Raw genomic sequence first — 21,734 nt, 5'->3', positions numbered from 1 at the left:
TCAGGACAGTATGACGCAAAAGGAAAACATCCCTATAATCCTCGTGTCAATCCTACCCCACATATGTTCACAATGGGGACCCTTGACCTGCTGATAAGAGGGGAGGGCAATCACGCAGCTGAGTGTTCCGTCAACTGTTTAGGATGTGTGCGCCTGATCACAGCCCAGGGGGTGGGGTGGCTTAGGATCAATAGTGGGGCTCTTGAGGAGGAGTGACTTCATACAATAAGGGCAGTAAATGGTATCTCCTGGCTCAGGCGATGGCCTTGGACATGGGTGGTCAGCCGGACTCGGGGGAAGGGGTCATCAAAGGAGTGGTATTCATGCCGCGTGGACAATCGAGCGCGGAGGGAAGGCTTGTCAACAGAGGGGCATTCATGGAAGGGAAGGAGGTGTTGGTCAGGCGCGGCCGTGACTCTCAAGGACAGGGCCTTGCAGAAGAAGAGGGTTTATGACTTGCCCACGTGAGGAGAAGGGAGGGGTAGCCAGGGTGGACACAGGGACAGAGTCACACAGAGAGAGAGAGAGAGAGATCTGATGACCCGTACACGAGAGAGCGGGGGCAGTCAGGTGCAGCTGGGGAGGGCTATGTCAGCTAAGACGAAGGATGCTTCATCAAGAGGGAATGGGGGGGTTTTGTGCGGGTCAAGCAGGAGAGTTGCCTTTCACAGCAGGGTCGCGCAGAGGGAGAGGGTTTCATGGTCTATGCATGAGAGAGGGGGTTCAGGATATGCGCAGGAGGGAAGCCGGGGATTCCAATGGGTAAAAGGCCATGGTGTCTAGAATGGCTGTACATATGCATAGGGGTATGGGCTCTTACTGGCAGAGTGATACGGTCAATAATTTACGGTATTCATGGCGCTCACAGGGAGAGGAGTGGGGGAAGAAGGGGAATGAATGCTGTCTATGTACATCAATTTCTTCAACTTTCACAAGCCTTTTGCGCTCACTTACCTAGCAGAAACCTACCATCCTCAACCGCCATCTCATCATGATCCCACGCACAAACAAGGTCTCCTGGGGAGACAAAACGATTGACTGTTGCCACGGCCAGACTGTGGAACACCCTCCCTCAGCAAATTAAATCCTGTCCATCGCTGCCAGCTTTCAGGAAGCTAATAAATAGCAATGAGCAGCACACCACTTCACTACTGCCTCTCCCGTCTACAGCGCCAAGACACCCACGGGTATTTGCGCGCTCTACACATTGCTTAAATAAATAAATATACAACTTTATAAATAAATGGTGAAGCAACAGATGCCACTTCTCACATACTTCTGCTAATGCCTCATTCCCACTAGTGCTGTGCTTGTGTCACTCCACTTTGAAGCACTTTACATGAGCACCAGTTAAGTCATGTACTATTTCTTTAGGCACAGGGAAATTAAGTGATTTGACTAGAATCACAGGATGTCAAGCTAACGTCAAGAAATGAGTTTGAAGTTTGCAGCTCTAGCATAACGCCACATCCTCTCCACCCTTCCGACTTGAAGACCTTCTCACTCATAAGGCAGGTGGTTGAGCACAGCCTATGCTACAGCAGTATGTTGTAGTTAAACTAGTATCATCTTGGAAGGTAAACTATATTTAAATGCACAGGAAGAGCAAATTGAAGTGGACATCAACATGAGGGTGCCCATTTTACAGCAGAACTTTGCACCTTAGCTGAAGCACTATGTCCAACAGTAATACGTGTGGGTGCCAATGCAGTAGAAAGGGCACAGTGAGCCCAAACGCAAGCTAGGGATTTGGTCTCCTATACACCTCCCCTTTTTTGGCTTTTAAAACATACCCACTAATTAGGGTGAACTAGGACTCTGTGCCTCTGCACCTACTTCACTACGGTTAATATATATATCAGAGTCTGCATTTTATAATTGAATAAGGCCAAGGAGGCTCTGAAAACTTCTTTATATACTGTGGTCACTAGTGGCAGCGTATATGATTTTTCTTCCCCCCCCCTCCGTTGATAGTGTTGACCCCTCACACGCCCCCACCCTACTGCCAGCAATAAAAATAAATGTCATTATGTGGTCTGTTTTGGTTGCATCACATTGCTTTAAAAAATGTTTTTATTTACATTTCATCCATGAGGCAGAGCAGGCATGCTGCTGTACAGCAGGGCAAAAAAACCCTGTCAAAGCCAGTAGCTGTCTCGTAGGTGATACCTGTTGGCTTTGCCAATGCTTGTTATATGACTGTTCTTCACCCCTCTATGGGAATGAAGCTGATTTAATTTGTAAAGCAATAGGAACAGTTTGAATATTAAGCAATTCAATTAAATGTAATTTCAACTTATGGCAATATTTGAATATATTTTTTAGGAATGTCACTAATGTTCTAAGAACATGCTTTTTCGGTTAAAATTCAACTTCCCATTGCTGTGGGCATGACATTACTGCAGTTCGGCATCTGAGAGAGCATAGCTGTTAGCACAATGCAACTCTAGGCACTCACTCATCTAGCCATCATCTTAAGAACGTATTCCAAAGTGCATATTAATATGTAATCAAATTTGTAATAAACGATCAGATCAGTTTATATTGTATCATGTTTTAATGTACCATCATTCTTTAATTGCAGCTGAGGATCATACCACAATAGTGATGTAATCTGGGATTCAAATCGTATCCAAATTGCTTGTAACAATATTTTTAAACTCAAATAGTCTGAATGCAAAACTTTCATGTAAATAAAGTTTTACTTTATTAAATGGGGAAAATGTTACTTTGCATGAAAAAAATGTTTTAACCCCAGGTTTTGCAGCTTTTCCTTTGAAATATCTGTGCTTTCTGCTGCTAACTTGTGTTCCTGGTGAACAAAGTGTGTTTAAATGCAAAGTGTGTTTAAGACTGCAGTACCGCCTCCTGTCTATGGGGGCAGAGGGAGCAAAAATATAAACACACTTTCTGAAACACAGGTCCCCACAAGACAATTTTTTTAAAAGTTGTAAAAATTGACACAGATGTTCCTGAAGCCATTTTTTATCATTTAAAGGACATTACCTTGTGGGGACCTGGGTTCAGGTCCCCACAGTGCAATCAAGTCCCCACAGCGTGAGTGTGTTATCACACCCAAGTCCCCACAAGGATAGTAACACAAACCCACACACACACACACACACACACACACACACACACACGGGGTGAGATGACAGAGGGAAGGAGAGAGAGACAGAGGGAGAGGGAGGGAGACAGAGGGTGAGCGAGAGAGGGCTACAGAGAGAGTCAATCAGGGGGAGACCGAGGGAGGGAGACAGAGGGAGAGAAAGGAAGGGAAACAGAGACAGATCGGGAGGGAGACAGAAAGAGTGGGAGACAGAGAGAGTGGGAGACAGAGGGAGACAGAGGGAAACAGAGGGAGGGAGACAGGGAGAGAGATGTGTGTATGCCGGGTCTGGTGGCTCAGTGGACGAAGGCGCCTGCTGCAGGGATCTGCGATCAACCTCAGGTCACAATTATTTTGCTTTAGCCCCGCCCCTCCAGCTCTCACCCCGCCCCCACCGGTGCGGCCCTCAGCCACAAACCACACTGTAAATTTGACCCAGAGAGAAATTTTGTGACTACCCATGATGTAGGGCATCCGAGGCTGTTTTTATTACTGCCATCTCGCCATGCTCCATGAGATGGGCTGTTCAATTTTATCACACTAACCCAGTGCTTAATTTGTAAAATAATAAGTGCTGGGGCTCATAGGTTTTCTCAAAAGCGTACAGGCAGGCTGTGGAGTATTTAGTTGTGGTGCACGTGCAATAAAGATAACCACATCACAATGCCCTTCCCGTGCAGAGTAAAGAGTTGTAGGGAGCCTTTTCAAGCAGATCAAAGCACCCGTGCGTTTTATTTGCACAGAATACACATATGAACCTTGGTTTGCCGTTCAGACTTCTTGAGGTGTGCTTTGCCAAGCAAAATATCTGGCTCTCACATGCTTTGGTGTAGTGATTAGCTGGAGAATACTGAAAGAATTCTCCTTACCTTTCATTCTACAGGTCTCAGCACACCGTACTCCTGTAATCGTGCATATTCACAAGCCACGTGTTTACTGACTAATCTACCTGGGATCGCCAGGCTAATATCGGGCCTTTCGTTTTTCATAATGATAGCGTTTTAAATCTTTCCTGCACTTTGTCTTCTGCACGGCCCAAAGCACTTAACCCCAGCTGCCCCACCTTGGTGACAATCGTCAAGTAATATAAATGTATTTCCTACAGTAGCTTCAAACAAACGTACCTTTAGATGCATGCATTGTTTCAATGCCTACTCGCTCCAAATCCTGTTCCCATTTAAAACTGGCAACTTCAGGGGGAAGTAGATGTGAAGCACGTGTATTTGTATAATTTTCCTCCGTCTGCATCAGATGACGTACAAATCGAGCAAACACAAACACCACCCTGTCAGCCCCTTAGACCTTCAGAAACCAATAGGGAGCTACTGAAGGCCCACATGACAGGTAACAGACACGAAGATTCCATCGTACTTCCGATCTTTACTCCCTGAAGAGGATCTCTAACTTTCTTGGAAGGAGAAGGGTTTTAACCGCGGAAATATAGATGGCTCATGGAGAGACAGTTTGCTTTTTTTACTTTTAAAAAAGCTTGAAAATGAAATCCAGTCAGCGGTGTGCCAGCCTGCATTGACGAATGTGTGAGAGTGAGAGCAGCACAGACGATGTAGGAAGAGCGTTGTGCATATATTTTTTAAAACATTACATTCACCACCACTGCCGCGTAAAAGAAATGTATAGTCCCGGTCCTGTAAAAAAAGTGACAGTGCTAAGCACAGGAAAGCACCGGCAGAACTCACAAATATTCAGAAGAGAGACGGCCTTTTTGTAATTCTGTAAATGGCAGATCTTGAGAGAAACAATTGTCAAAATGCAGTGATGCAATAAGTAACAAGCATCACTCAGGAAGGGTGACTGGAGGGAATTACTCATTTTAATTTAATTTCCAGGAACAGATCTGTCCCTTTGTTTCAGATTTCTTTGTCCCAGATATCTTTCCTCATTGTGTGCCTCAGATCCAGAAGTGGCCTAGCAAATGAAGGACTCCAACGAAGGGAGTCACTTCATCAGTGCATTAACTGATTTTCAGATCCAATTAAAGGTTTCATGTTAATCTAATAATGTCTCAAAAATTGATTCATGTTAACAAAAATATATGTAGCACCTTGAAGCGAAAAGCTCAGTTTCAAGCATTCATAAGGTACAGAGATGCATTATGTTATATATTTGACTTCGCTTGACTACAGAATGTGGTGGTTAAACAGCAGTTTAGAAATAATAGTAATTTCATAATTATCTGTAGCTCGTGGCCCCAGTGTTTCTGCCATACTGTAAACTGTATGTTACGAGTAATATATTGTTTCATGGTTTTATTTTGACCTTTCATAACCACATATAACTGTTTATGCCTCTACTTTGATCAGTATGATGTTTCTGTAGTACCTGGTATTTTTTACTTTATGTTACATTCTGCCCAATTGTCTAATTTCTATCTGCTTGATCTGTTGTTAAATGGTTATTCAGTCATTATGCATGTATTCCTGATTTCTCTTTGTGTACTGGATGTGTTCTATAACAGTTTTGAAATGTACATTGTACAGCCACATGAAACTATGAAATCAGCACATACTCATCTCTCCAAGCTGTACAGTATTCTGAACATTTGGGTCACTGCTGTTGTCATTACCTCTGTGGACGAAGGATGGTTTACTGTAGACATGCAAGATTCCTTAATGTCCAAGCCGCTGTCATTTATTTTTCAACTAGATTCTTGTTAAAAGGCTAAATATTTACAGGAGTTCCTCTTTCCCTATTCTGAACATCCTGAAGCAATGCGAGAGGACACTTTTACTTGATTTTCTTACCACATTCAGAACATGCATGCAGTTTCTCTTGTGTATTATAAGTGATATCTCTGTAATTAATATTTTGCTGGATTCAAAGTATTTACAATATTACCATTTATGGTGTCTGTCATGATGACCCTATGTAGGTAAAGACATTTGCACTTAGAGCCTGAGTATAAGCTGGTTGTAATTTTCTGACCCAATGTGCTAATCCCTGTTTACTCATAGGTTGGAATTACGAGTTTGAAGGTATTCAACGCATCTGATATTTATTGGATGTTAAATAGCTCAAACTTCAGGTCAAATCTGCTTAAAGTTAACAGGGGATAACATACGGGTTTTACCGTATCATCTAGATTTTGGTGCGCTAAAGACCAAAACATGCATGTTATTCCCAGCAAACTTGTAATAGGTGTACCTTAGGGCACCTGATAATTAATGAACCACATGGTATCAGTATTTATTTGTGTCAATAAATAATGACTCAACTCGTAATCAGGCCCTTAATATATATAAATATGATTTCTTTCATTTATCTCTTCTCAGGTGGGGTAATAGATGATGCTTTTCCTTGAAAGTGTTGTCACATTAATTAAATGTGCATGGTTTCTCGGTTGTAAATTATCTCAATTGTCACTGGATCTACACATGTAGTTAAGGTGTGTGGCTTCTCAGATGACACAACAGATTACCTTTTTGATTGAAAGCTTTATAACATATAGGACATTTGTATGGTTTCTCTCCACTGTGAATCCTCTGATGTATCATCAGGATGCTCTTTCTAATAAAAGCCATGTCACATTCAGAACATTTATACAGTTTCTCCCCTGTGTGGATTTTCTGATGAAGTGAAAGGCTATACTTTCTGCTGAAAGCCTTGTCACATGCTTTATAACGTATGATTCGTCACAAATATAGAACATATGTAGGGTTTCTCTCCGGTGTGATTTCTCTGGTGTACTAATAGCTCATTCTTCAGAATGAAAGCCTTGTCACAGTCAGAACATTTATATGGTTTCTCTCCAGTGTCATCGCTCAGATGGCGCTTTAGAAGAAATCTGGTTTTAAAACCCTTATCACATTCAGAACATTTGTATGGAGTCTCACCGCTGTGAGACATGCAATGTATCCTTAACAATCCTTTAGTGATGAAAGCCCTCTCACATTCAGAACATCAGTAAGGTTTTGTCCCAGTGTGAACTCTCTGATGTATTATCAGCTGTGACCTTGTACTGCAAGCTCTCTCACATTGAAAACATTTATATGGTTTTTCCCCAGTGTGTATTCTCTCATGTGATGATAAATCCCTCTTTTCCTTGAAAGCCTTTTCACATTCAGAACATTTGTAAGGTTTTGTCCCAGTGTGAACTCTTTGATGTATTTTCAGCGGTCCCTTTGACCTGAAAGCCTTCTCACATTGCGAACATTCATAGGGTTTCTCACTGGTGTGAATTCTCTGGTGTCTGGATAGGTCATCTTTTCTGCTAAAACGTTTTTGACATTCAGAACATTTATATGGTTTCTCACCGGTGTGAATTCTTTGATGCATTATTAGCTGGTCCTTCGTGATGAAACACTTGACACACTCATAACATTTATGTGGTTTCTCGCCAGTGTGTGTTCTCTGATGTGGTATCAGATTGTTTTTGTGACGAAAAACCTTATTACATTCAGAACATTTATATGGTTTTTCCCCAGTGTGAATTCTCTCATGTGAAGATAAATCACATTTTTGCTTGAAAGTCTTGTCACATTCAGTGCATTTATATGGTTTTTCTCCTTTGTGATCATTCTGATGTCGCATTAGTTGAAGTTTGGTTCTGAAACCCTTGTCACACTCAGAACATTTGTAAGGAGTCTCAACGCTGTGAGACATGTGATGCAACCTTAAATTCCCTTTTGTAGTGAAAGCCTTTTCACATTCAGAACATTTGTAAGGTTTTGTCCCAGTGTGAACTCTTTGATGTCTTATTAGCTGTGCCTTTGTACTGAAAGCCTTCTGACATTCAGAACACTTATATGGTTTCTCCCCTGTGTGGATTCTCTGATGAACTGAAAGACTAATCTTCTGCTTAAAAGCCTGGTCACATTCAGTACATTTATATGGATTCTCCCCTGTGTGGATTCTATGATGCATAAGCAGAGAATTAGTATGGCTGAAAGTCTTATCACATTCAGAACATTTATACGGTTTTGCTCCAGTGTGTGTTCTCTGATGACTTATCAGATTCGCATTTTGACTGAAAGTCTTTTTACATTCTGAACATCTATATGGTTTTTCCCCAGTGTGGATTCTCTCATGTGATGATAATTCACTCTTTTCCTTGAAAGTCTTGTCACATTCAGAACATTTATATGGTTTCTCACCTGTGTGGATTCTCTGATGCACTAAAAGACTAGTCTTCTGCTTGAAAGCCTTGTCACATTCAGTACATTTATATGGTTTCTCCCCCGTGTGGATTGTCTGATGTACATGCAGAGTATCAAGTCGCCCGAAAGTCTTATCACATTCAGAACATTTGTACGGTTTTGCTCCAGTGTGTGTTCTCTGATGTCGTATCAGATTGTTTTTGTGACGAAAAACCTTATTACATTCTGAACATCTATATGGTTTTTCCCCAGTGTGGATTCTCTCATGTGATGATAAATCACTCTTTTCCTTGAAAGTCTTGTCACATTCAGAACATTTATATGGTTTCTCCATAGTGTGATTTCTGTGATGTATGCTAGTTCACCCTTTTGATTGAAAGCCTTATTGCATTACGAACATTCAAATGGATTCTCACCAGTATGAGTTTGTTGATCTATCTTCAGCTGTGCCTTTGTAATGAACGTCTGATAACGCTCACTGCAGTTAATATGGTCTTGGTTCAGTTTTGCCTGACTTTTGTCCAATGAGAGAGACATTTGTGAAAAAGTCTTTACATTTGACACAGTAAAATGCTTTTTCTTCTGTAGGATTTTGTTTGCCTGCCATCAAATGGCTTTTTCTAACAGACGGCTAAGTAAACACTGCAGATTTATTTTGTTTTAGGATGCTGGGATCCCGTTGATGTTTTCCTAATGGGTATTTATATAGAAACCTATGTCACATTTAGAGCATATGCGAGCCTTCTCCATAATGCACACATGGAGTTTAAACAATAAATTCCTTGTAATAAAAAATCCTAGAGACTCTGGGCAAATGTGTGTAGCTTCTCCTGTGTCAGTCCAGGTTAGTACTTTCAAGTTAGGTGCAGTTAACGAACACAGAGTTGTTTTCCTGGAAAGATGTACTACATGCCATACATTGGTGTGGCATTTCTCTCATGTGGGTCCATTGATGGATTAGAGTTCCTTGGAATGTTAATTTGTAGTCATACTCATGAGATAATCCTTACTCCTTTGTTGTGGCATACTATGTCCCTTTCATGAGGCGTCCATTGGTGTTTGCTACCAATTTTGCACAGAAAAAGGTTGTTTGCCCAAGGAGCGCATATGGCTAACAATTACATAGAGATTCTTTAGTGGAATAAAGTCCCAAAAAACAGTTTCGTAAATTTCGAGAGACTACTGTCTCAAAAGTTGAATTGCAGTACCTGGTGTTCACAATATTCCTCTGACCATAACTATTGTTCTGGTTTTCTTTCACTTCAGGGACAAAAAACAAGATATAAGCATTAGCATTTTATGAGCCAAAAAATACAAATATCAGCATTGTTTTATTTTTTATATAGATATGAAGTAAGAAAAGCCAGGATTGCTTCTGTTAGTTATAGTCACAACACATTAGCATAGAACTAGTATAAACAATCTGGTGACCTCAGTATTTTATTCATTTATAAACCAAAAGATTAACACATTTGTAATGAGATCCAAAGCACATTGATAGTCAGCCACTAACAATGGTCACAACACAAATTATAATGGACACTGAGATATCTGTAATCCAAGTACCAAACACATAATAAGAAACACAGTTTAAATTGGTAAACATGACTGCTAACAAAATGGATTAAAACAAAAACTCGGATGTCTAATCCAATAATTACGGCATAAATTGACATTGACATATAGACATTATCATTAAATGGTGATTTCAACACGATGTATTGGTATGAATAAGAAAGCTTCTAAGACCTTTATTCCAGTTATTTGAGGAGCACAGCAATACCAACTACAGTTTTCTAATGCTAAAGAAGAGAAAGCTGAAGCCAGAGGTTAAGGTTTTACGGAAGAGATTGCCACGTTTTTAGGTGTTTTGTACAAACAATGTTATCAGGCATCGATCAGAGACATAAAGGAAGAGAATTCCACAGTTTGGCAATAGTGACTGAAAAGCACACACACATTTCTGGGATTTGAAATTGGAGGGCTGTAGAGGAACGAAGAGTTCAGGTTAGAGAGTACGAACATAACTCCTTGATGAATGTTTCTAAGCACAATATAAAACCTAAACAATGATAAATGAGATCTAAATTGCTGAGCAAAAACAAAGATACCTTCTAATCCATTGATTAAAGCTTTAATTAACACAGTAACTAAGGGCCTAATCTAGTGTTTGGCAGTTGTACTACCATCCACCAAACTTAAAGATCACTGCCGGACACACAGTTAACATACTAAACGTTTGGTGGACAGCCGCTGTTGGTTCTAGCATTCATTCACCAAAATTAACTAACGTTTTTAGTTTTCAAAAAGTGGGAATATGTAATTGCAAACAAAAAACTATTCACCGCAATACGCAGGGACTTTTCCCCCTCGGTATGGGAGTCATTATGTGTTTTTTTGTCCTTTGATCGCCAGGTTATACTGCCAGGTAACAGCGAGACAAAAACACATCACAACGCATTGTTTACCGTACGTAAAATGGGTGGTGTTATGCCCTTCGTCAGACGGCTCCTTCTCTGCTGTGCTGCCTGAGGGTGCTTTCCATCAACAGAGCAACGGGGGATTTGTTCACAGAAAGTTGTCAATTCTCCTGACTTTATTAGGGTGGGAAGACCGTTGGGTTGGGTAAAAGCGTACTCTGTCACTTTTGTGACTAAATAGGTTTCTTCACCAAACTCTAAAATCGGGCCACAAGATGCCTGTGATCAGATGCGCACATAACTGAATTAAACAGAAACCAAGATATCTGTGATGTAATCACTGTGTCAACGGCAATTTCTCCTAACCTGAAGATCTTATGTCTCAGTAGCACATAAACTGAATTAAAATTGTATTTATTAATGGTTATATGAATGCTATAACTATGCTTTTATGGTTTCAACTGAAATAAAGTATTTGATTGGAATATAAAGCTGTAAACAGATTAGCACAAATTCAAGTTTAACATAAATAAATTCAGCAACAATGTACAAGTTAAAAACAATAAGCATAGCCTTAGTAGTTGCCTCTACATAAGCTTTTATCAAAAACTGCAACCCTGTAAGGGTTTCAAAATTGTATTCCTTCCTTGGGGTTGGTGAAATATGATTAGTATTTTTAAAGGTGTTCCACTTTACACTCTAAAATGACATGCTGCTCATGATACAACTAGTAGTGACTCACTTCCCTTAAATTCCTCTAATATCCCAGAAACGTTATTAAAGGGAGCTGAACCATGTACTGAGCATGTGCAGAAGTCCCTCAACACATATAAGGCCATAACCTGCAAGGGAGTGCCTCAGATGTGCCATAGGCAGGCCTGTCTGTGCTTTTATGCCCCTAATCACCGCATGAAATGCTGCTTCTTTCCTATAAAGGTAAGCTGACTGTTCTTACTTACCTATGAGCAACTACATTCATTGGCAAGCGTTGTCCACTCCCATTCTCAGATGACTAGGTCTCATTTATTTTCCCCACCATCTGCCCAGCATCATATTGTCACAAAATTGAACACCAACACACTATCCACATACCTGAAGATTGTAATATCATAATAACCAATAGATCACATGAGAGGCGTGGTTGCCATTGCCCATCGTTCTGACCTTCAAATCCTGCCCTCCTCATACCCAGACTCTCTACTTCAGGAAGCCCTGGCACGTTCATTACATTGGACTAATAAATCCTTGCAGCAAATTCTGCCATACCGCCAACTGAACTTTGTCATTTCGAAGCTCCATGGACTATACAGCCAAGTAAACGTTGCTATTTCCAAGCTCCATGATTTACAAGTCTTCCTCTGCAAGTTAGTCATCAATAAAGACCTCATTATTGCACTTCAGTGGTTTGAAAACCCATCACGTGTATTTGAAATTTTCTACACCACTCTAAATATAGACTGACTTAAACTTCAATCGCAACAACCCTCACATTAAGAAGGTCATTTTCTTGAACGTCTATTCAGTACAGACTACATGTACACATTTTAAAGGCCCTTCCAGCTCTCTAGTCAGATCATTTTACTGTTACATTTGAAGTCATCTTTCATTCTTCGCAAATAATATTACTGTTCCTGTCCTAAACCTACCGGGAACTGGAAAAAATTGGTTGCCTCTCTTTTTAAAAAGCTCCTGACTAAAGTTATTTCCAGCCAAACATGGACTGAAATTGGTGTATATGCTTTTACCAAAATGCTTAAAGAGACGCTAGCCAAAATTCTTAACCTTCATATTCTCTTATAAGTCTCTTCCCCTTGTTGGACAAGCTACTTACCTTCTGTAATGCCTTATCGGGTATAGATATGATCAAGCCACAGATTCCTTACCTTTGAAATTCATGGTGTAAAGCTGGATCCGGACGTAGTATCCCTGCGTGCCAAAAGGTGGCGTCGGTCGACTCCATGTTACGTTGTAGGCGTCGGGTTCGTCGTCGTCGTGACGTCCATGTCGTCTATATAGGCGCCGCCCTAGTGAGCTGACATCAGTACTTTTCACGACAGAAGCGCAGAGCCATGAAGTGACTGACCATGGCGTGCCAAAAACAACTAGGGTAATGAAGGAGAAACAGCCCTAACACTAAATCAATCCGCAGTGCAGGGAGACTGGGTGGGTCGGTAAGGAATCTGCAGCTAGATCATGTCTCTACCAGATAAGGTGTTACTGAAGGTACATAACTTGTCCATCTGATATAGACATGTAGCTGCAGATTTCTTACCTATGAACAAATACCCAAGCAATACCAACCCTGGAGGGGGGACTGCAGAAAGGTTTCCGACCAAGAAGTCCTGCAAAACAGAGCGGCCAAAGAGGGTCTTCCTGCGGACTTGAGGATCCAGGAAGTAGTGTCTGGCAAACGTGTGTAGAGACGCCCACGCGGCCGCTTGGTAGATGTCAGAAACCGGAACACCACACTGGAGAGCCGTGGTGGCTGCTTTCGCCCTGGTAGAACGGGCTCTAAGGTCTTCAGGAGGTTGTCCCTTCTACAAGGTGTAGCATATTTTCATGCAAAGGATGACCCAGCGTGAAATAGTCCTTTTCTGAACTGCTCACCCCTTCTTTGCTCTCACATACCCTATGAAGATTTGGTTGTCCACCTTGAACTCTTTTGTACAATCAAGGTAGAACAATAACGCTCTTTTTGGGTCCAAACGGTGGAGATGCTCTTCTTCCTTGAAAGGATGCAGAGGTGCATAGAAAGTGGGCAGAGAAACAGATTGGGCCAAATGGAAAGGTGTTACCACCTTTGGCAGAAAAAATGCCCTTGCTCAGAGCACTTCTTTGTCTGGAAACACGGTCAGGTAAGGAGGTTGAGATGACAGTGCTGGTAGTTCGCTCACCCTTCTGGCAGAAGTAATTGCCACTAAAAAGGCTGTTTAAATAGTGAGCAGCGGGAGGGGACAATTGAGCAGATGTTCAAATGGCGCGTACATCAAAAAACGTAAGGACCAAAATAAGCTTCCATTAGGGGATAATAAAAGGCAAAGGGGTGAACATATTGTTAAGCCGATTCAAAAATATGTGAGCAAGAGGAGAATTGAAAAGAGATGGCTGATCGGGCAGCCAAACAAAAACAGACACAACTGACAGGTTGCCCTTCAGAGTGCCCAGAGTAGAGCCCTGCTGGGCCAACGAGAAAATATAAAAAGACCTCTAACGGGGAAGCAGACAAAGGGTCAATAGAACATTCTGTACAGTATTTACAAAACATTTGCCATCTGCAGGTGTGTACCAATTTTGCGGAGAGACGCCTGGCTGTCAAAATAACTTCAAAGACTTCGGCAAGAAGGTAAAAAGCTGTCAACTGTCTGCTAATTCTCCAAGCAAGGAGGCGGTGTGGACAGGTTCGGGTGGAGGACCCTCCATTGCTGCTTGGATAGAAGATCCTCCTGAAGAGGCAGCCTGACCGAAAGATCGTTGCTCATCTGTAGAAGCTTAGGATACCAGACTCTCAATGCCCAGTCTGGAGCCATAAGGATGTCTTGGGCCCTGTTGCTCCTGATCTTCTTGAGCACTCTGGGTAGGAGTGGTATGGGAGGAAAGGCGTATAGAAGGCCTGTGCTCCACCTATGCATTCTTTTCAGAGGCGAACAGATCTAACCAAGGCTCTCACCACTTTATGTATAGGCATTTATATAGCGCACTACTTACCCGTAGGGTCCCAAGGCGCTTCGACCGCTGCGAAACCCTTCCTGGCTTCCCTGAGAGATGGTCCCTTAATGGGTATCTCCAGGGTGAGACCAGGCATCCCCGGCGGTCTGGTGGGGCCGTTAGTGAAGATGAGGCAAGCTAATGCCCAGAGTTGCCGAGTGTGATCGCTGATCAGAGTGGGCACCGAGGCGAGAGAATTATCGAGTCCGCTGACCCTGGTCCAGAAACCTGCCGCGCCGGGAATCGAACCCTGGTCCCGGGCCGTCTTCTGCTCTCAGGTCTGCCGTCTCCGGATGGAGACACCACTCTTGATCCGCAAGGCACTGGTAGCTTAGTTCATCTGCACTGGCGTTCATAGAACCCGCCAGATGTTGAACCACCAAGGGAATGCCCTGTTGTTTAGCCAAGTCAGAGATGCAGCGCCTCCTGACAAAGGGTCCACAACCCCATTTTGCCCTGTTTGTTGCAGTACCACATAGCAGTAGTGTTGTCCGTGAACACTTGAACTAGACTTCCCTTGTGGGATGGTAAAAAGGCATTCAATGCCAACCGGATCGCACAAAGCTCCAACAGATTGATCTTGAGCTTGGCTTCCGCCGTAGACAAGAGTCCTCTGATCTCAACCTCTCCCAGATGGCCGCCTCAATCCAGGAGGGACGCATCCATCACTACAGTGAGATCTGAGTGGGGATGGGGGGGGGGGGGTCTGCCTGTGACCCAATTGTGGTTTGTCAGCCAACACTGCAAGTTGTTCAGGGTGCGTTCCGATATCTGAAGTAGGTCGGTGAGATTTCCTTGATGCTGCACCCATTGGAACTTCAAGTCCCACTGCAAAGCCCACATGTGCCATCTGGCATGGTCCACTAGCAAGATGCAGGAGGCCATGAGGCCCAACAGCCTCAGAGTCAGTCTTACCGAAATCCAGGATAGAGGCGGAAACTTCGGTATCATAGCCTGAATATCCTTGACTCGGCAGTCAGGAGGATAGGCCCAAATCTGCACTATGTCTAGAACTGTTCTGATGAAAGGGAGCGTTTGAGACGGAATCAGTCATGACTTCGGCACATTAATAGTGAGCCCAGGGGATTTGCCGTAGTCTGGGGGTGGAAGTCGACTGCTTTGGATGAGGCCGCCTTGAACAATCAATCGTCAAGATAGGGGAAGACTGGAACCCCTGATCTCTGCAGATGGGCTGCGACCACCGTCATCACCTTGGTGAACCCCCGAGGGGCACTGGTGAAGCCGAAGGGGAGCACGGCAAACTGAAAGTTCTCCTTTTTTGAGGAAGTAGTCGAGGGCTCTCGGGTCTAGGATAGGACGAAGGACACCATGCTTCTTCACAACCAGAAAATAGGGGCAGTAGCAATCACAGCCTATCTCTGGTCCGGGGACCCTCTCTATGACTCTCTTGGCCAAGAGTCTTGAATACCGGGCGAATTAAGGCAAGGTGATCCTCCGTCAGCCAATCGTAAGTCAAAGGCATGGAGAGAGGAGTAGTCTCAAAGGGGAGGGAGTAGTCCCTAAAGGACTATTTGCAGCACCCACCCGTCCAAGGGGATATCGCGCCAGTGGTGGAGGTGATGGCGTATCCTGCCACGAAACTGAACATCCATGATAAAGAAGGATCGGACTAGGAAGGTTTTGCGGTGGAGGAGGGGGCTGTCGCTTGATCTGACTTCTGGCTGCCCAACCCATGGAGTCGGGGTGAACTGCATTCGAGGCCCCGCAGCGGTTGCTGGACTTGCGGGATCCTCTGGCTGGAATAGGGTTGGCATTGTTGTAGCCCCTTCCTTAGCCACGAAAGAGGCAAAAAGCAGACACAGGACGGGATGATGTGGAGAGGCCTAAGGACTTGGCCGTAGCCCACCAGTTCTTAAAATGCTCAAGCACTGCATCTGCCTTGTCTCCAAAGGATTCAGGAGCCATCAAAGGACATGTCCATAAGGTTAGCTTGGAAATCCCCTGAAATGCCAGATATCCTCAGCCAGGCGTGGTGCCTCGCGGCCAACATCAAGGAAATCGCTCTGTCTGTTGTATCTAAGCCACATTGTATGGCAAACTTAGCCGTATCTCTCCCGTCTGTAATGGCTTGGGAGACCAGAACTCAGTCCTCCTCCGAGTCTCTGGGAAGCACTTGCCAACCGTATCCCATAGAGAATGGGAGTAACCACCCAAGAGGCAATGCTAGGCTATTGGAAGAAAAGATTTTCTGACCAAAGCTGTCCAGCCTTTTGGATTCCCTGTCCGGAATTAAGAAGGAAACGCATTGTGAGTAGTGGAGGCTTGGACCACCATGCTCTTTGGGGTGGGGTGGATAGAGAGGCAAGCTGGGTCGAGTGTTGAAGGGCGGTGGCGGTGGGCAAAAGTTCTATTCATAGGAGCCCCTGTGCTGGGCTTGGACCTGGTGTCCAGTAGAACATCTGTCAAGGCCTCTTGGAAAGGCAGCAAGTGTTCCGAGGAAGAGACACCATGTTGCAGGACCTCCGTCAGGACATTAGTCTTGACTGCCACCGTAGGAAGCTGCATTTCCAAGACCTCCGCACCTGTATGCACCACCATTGCAAGTGAAGCTCCCTCATCTATAGCCAGGTTAGGTGGAGACAGCATGCTAGAATCTGGAGAGGTGTTCAGGCAGCTGGCATCACCCAGGTCCTCATACCAGTCCAGGTTCTAATTGGGTTGCAAGATTTCAAAGGGATCCTACTACCCTTCTCAATCTTCATCTTCTGTGCCTAACACTTCAGAATGGGGCAGGTTGAACGGCATGTCCAAGTTATAGGGAAGATCCAAGAGGGCAAGGAACCCACAGGACCTCCTTCAGCTGAACCTGTGGGGGCCGATGGCGTGCCAGCAGGATCAAGCCACCCAAATTTCCTATTCCCTCGTTAGAGGAGTTTTGCGTCTTGGCCAATGGCGTATCCTCAGGGTCACCACTTGATCCTATGCCCCACAAGATCTGGAAGTCATTCCAAGATGAGTTGTTTCCACCTCTTCATTCCATCTGCTGCCAATCATTGACCACAGCATCAGTCCCAAACAGCTGGAAGTTGGCAATCGTAACTCCTTTGTTAAAAAAGGCTTCTCTGGACCCTCTCTGTGTGGCCAACTATCACCCTATATCGCTTTTACCCATTGCGATTAAATTTCTTGAGCGGTGGGTCACCAGAGCATGGTCTAACTTCCTAGAAATAAATCTCTGTCTGGATGCGGCCCAGTTTGGCTTCAGACCGGCCCATGGTACCGAGACCGCTTTGGTCACCGTGTTGGACGACCTACGGACGAGTGTCGATAGGGGCAAGTCAGCATTTTTGGTGCTGCTTGACATGTCGGCCGCGTTCGACACGGTGGACCATGAAGTTTTACTTGGCCGTCTTCGGAACGTGGGAGTGAACGGTCTGGCTCTAGACTGGCTCACATCCTATCTTGACAACAGACAACAAGCTGTGGCACTTCCACCTTTTCAATCATCCACACGACTGGTGAATCAAGGAGTCCCTCAAGGATCGGCGATCAGTCCGATCCTTTTTAACCTATATCTCTGACCTTTGGTTGAACTGATAAAGTCATTCGGCATATCAGTCATCAATTATGCCGATGACACTCAGTTGATCTTTTCATTTGAAGGATCAGAGATAATTTCAAGGGACACTTTGCACTGTTGTATGTCGGCCACAGCAGCATGGTTGCGAGCCAACTCACTCCAATTTAATGGATCAAAAACGGAGGTGCTCCATTGTTCTTCAGACCGTATTCCACGTGCACTACCGGACGATTTTTGGCCGACTTCCATCCCAGGGTCAGTGGAAGCTGCAGAATCAGCTCGCAATTTAGGAGTTCTGTTTGAACCCAATTTGCAGCTTGATGCTTCTGTAAATAGGACGACAGCGACATGTATGGGCCTGCTTCGTGCCCTACGTAAAATTCTGCCAATCTTTCCTCGAGGAGCTAGAGCTGAGGTAGTGCGTAGTTCTATCCTCAGTAGGCTAGACTACTGCAACGCACTACTTCTGGGAGCTCCCAAGACCCTGATCCTAAAGTTGCAAGGGATTCAGAATATGGCTGCTAAACTGGCTCTGTCTCGACCACGGTCCGCTTCCTCATCTACAGCTCTAGCTGACCTTCATTGGCTACCGGTCCAGCAGAGGATCGCTTTTAAAGCTCTTTGTCTTGTGTTTAGGGCTCTGCACGGACTAGGACCGATACCACGTCAAAACCTTTTTTCCTGGTATCAAGCAGCCAGACCTCCTCTGCGTTCCTGGTGAGGATTCCCAGGATAAACAGAGTGAGGATGGGCGGCCGCGCTTTTAGTTTTACGGCCGCCACATTATGGAATACTCTACCTCTGGCTTTGAGAAGTAGCCATGATCTGCTTACGTTTAAGAGAAATCTTAAAACTCACCTGTTTCCTAGAGCAATGTATCCTAGTCTATTTGATGATTGGATACGGTCTCAGCGCCAGGATACCCTTCTGGGTGACAGCCGCGCTTAACAAGCATTAAATACATACATACATACATACATACATACAAATATGGCACACATGGCGTCATAAAATTCCCTTAGATCGGTGAGGGTCGCTCCCGGCACTGGGCAGGGAGGGAAATGCGGAGAGGAGAGGCAAACGTTGAGGCTCCTCACTCTCCTGCAATGGCCAGGGTGAAGTCAAAGCACACTTTGACTGCGTGCGCGTTTTTGGTGCTTCTTATCGGACTGTGAGGACTTTGAGAAAAAAGACTTCAAACCCCTGGAGCAGTGCTTGGGCCTTCCCCTCGACCGAGACTGGGAACAAGATCAAGGAGGTGACTTCCTTAGCGCCGACGCCAGGCCGCAATCAGCTTTAGAGACCGCTTCTCAAAGCCTTTGGCGCCATGCCCAGCAACTGGAGCACAACTTTGTGTTGTGGTCGAGCTCCAGGCACCACACACTAAATGGGGATCCATGACTGACATGGCGCGGTGACAGGCACTGCACAGCCTAAACCCTGAGGCTTTCTTACCCGACATACCTAGCACACCAAAAAGTCGATAAAAAGTCTAAAAGGTCTGTAAATAAGTGACTGGGGGTAGCAATCTGCACTGGCAGGCACAGAGAGAAAATAACAGACATCAGCGCTCCGGGTGGCGCCAATATAGACAACGCAGATGTCACGACGACAACCCCGACACCTACGGCGTCACGTGGAGTCGACGGGTGCCACCTTTCGGGGTGCAGTGGTACTGTTATCAAACATCTTCCGGATCCAGCCTGACACCTGGAAGTTCAAAAGGTAAGGAATCTGTGGCTAGATTACTCCATCACAGAGTCTTCAAACATTTTTGCTCTGAGCCCCCCCTAATGAAAATGTTTTGAAGTCGAGCCCCCCCTAATGAAAATGTTTTGAAGTCGGGCCCCCCTCCAAAATGTTATGGCAAGTCTTGGGGGAGCAGAAGTGGTACGGCTGAGCAAAGGGAGCTGGGAGTACGAGATCCTTTCAGGGGTACTTTTCTGTAGTTCACATTCTGCACTAAATGTGAGCAGTATAAAAGAGCAAATATGTCACACGAAAACAAAAATGTACCCAAAAACTCTACTCCACATATTTAGGGTATTGTTAGCACCTTACACACCTGGGGCCCAAAGCAACTTTGCCTTACCTTACCAATTGCACTAATGATATCTGCATCCTGAGTAGTAGGCTGCCTCTCTGCTTTTCCCCCCATGCCTGGCCATCACTCCAATCCTGAAACAGAATCTGTCCCTTTCAGAAAAAATTAGCCCCCCAATTTGCCCCCACTCTGCAAAATGCTTTCCTCACCTCTAATGCTAGCAAGGCCCTGGGCCTCTTTTTGGATTGTAAGTCACTCAAGAACTGATGTACTGGGCCCCTCAATCCCCTGAGATCCAGAGCCACTTTACCTGATGCACGAATGATAGCTGCTACCTTGCGAAACAGGCAGTCTGCTCAGATCTGTTAAAACCATGGGCCCAATCTTTAATCATACCCATTTTGTTGTCACTGAGTCTCGAGCTAAGCTGTCTCTTCTGCATTGATATATTTGCCTCCCTTGGGCAATTGGTATGAGGGCTAAAACATTGGCACAGCAAGGGTGCATGGGGACTAATGCAAGCAGGGAACAATGATAGTAAAGCAGCCATAATTGATATTTAGTTGGCTCCTCACACCACTGAGCCTCAGTGCCACTGCACCTGCAGCACCAATGATACCTACAGCCCTACGAAACAAAGTTCGTTCTCTGCCCACTACACAGAGCTATTACTCCTAGGCCTGAGGCTCCGAGTAGACTGTCCATTTGTGTAATACAAGAAAGGGAACAATGCCTCATATCTTGCTCCCCCTTCCCTGGTGCCGGGGTCCCATTCCATGTGCCACATGGGTGCCCTGGGCCTTGATACTAACAAGGAAAATGGCCCTCCACTCATTGCTACAAAAATAGGGGTGCAGTGGCCCCTCACACACATGGTCCCAGTGCCATTGCAACTGCTACATTAATGGCAGTCTGGCCTTTCATGACAAAACAGCCCCGATATGTTGCCTCCTTCCACAAGTCATCTCTCTAAGAGTGACATGTGTCTGTCCATTTGCAGATGCAAATATTACCTCCCAGATTGCACCCCTCCTATGAGCCATGTCTTTGATGTTATCCATGGACCTCTCTCCTTTCCTCTTTCTCCTGGGCCATTACTCTGAAGACCCTGGGGGCCCAGATGATCTGGGAACTTAAAATGAGACCCTGCAGCCAACCTTCAACTTACCTGAAATGACATATGAATGTCAAAGTGGGCATGATCTGTGGGGACTGATGTGCCTATATTTGTTTGATTTTGCAAAACCAGTTTCCACACTTTTTGGTAAACAAAAGAGAAACAGCCATCCCTGAATAGTTAATGTGGTGTAGTGGTGCCTCTGGGTGAAAGTGAAAAGGGAGAGTGTGGTGCCCTCATGTGTTGTGAAGCCGAGGGCATGGCAGCAACCAAGGTGCCTGTTGCCTGAAGGAATTGTAAATGTGGAATTGGTTAATCACCAAATGTAAGGGCTGCTTAGGACCCAGTATAAGCCTTAATTGATGGAGTCACTTCAAGTTGCAGGATGACATGTGACATAATGGTGTTAAAGTCTGGAAAGTGTCATTTTAATGGATACTTAGAAAAATGCTTGCACTAGTTACAGTCTGATTACCTATTACTAAAGACATGCTTTGAAAGCCCTTGTTTTATGTTAAACACTAAACCCAGACCCACTAGAATTCTACAATTCTGTGGCTTTTTTCATAAAATTAGCATTATAAAGCATCACCTAGTGCATAAGCTACAGATTGTAGAAAAAGAAATATTTGTAGCTCAAATTGATCAAAAGTTACTAAAATGTGGCGATGTGTTCCCACGCAG

The 21,734-nt window shown here is 44.4% G+C and overlaps 1 protein-coding gene across 1 annotated transcript in view; it reads right to left on the bottom strand.

Annotated features, from left to right (window-relative positions):
* Window positions 1-2,683: 2,683 nt before the first annotated feature.
* Window positions 2,684-21,734, bottom strand: part of LOC147663153 (uncharacterized) — a 40,971-nt gene continuing 21,920 nt past the window's right edge. The window contains exon 2 of the mRNA XM_086950632.1: window positions 2,684-9,483. Within this exon, the coding sequence (XP_086806758.1) occupies window positions 7,028-8,557 (1,530 nt within the window). The 5' untranslated portion in view covers window positions 8,558-9,483 and the 3' untranslated portion in view covers window positions 2,684-7,027. The remainder of the gene's footprint in view (window positions 9,484-21,734) is intronic.

This window comes from Lissotriton vulgaris, unplaced genomic scaffold, assembly GCF_964263255.1.
Source record: "Lissotriton vulgaris unplaced genomic scaffold, aLisVul1.2 SCAFFOLD_2118, whole genome shotgun sequence".
NCBI lineage: Eukaryota > Metazoa > Chordata > Amphibia > Caudata > Salamandridae > Lissotriton > Lissotriton vulgaris.
The sequence above is the reverse complement of the archived record's forward strand: the minus strand, read 5'-3'. Positions and strand labels throughout refer to the sequence as shown.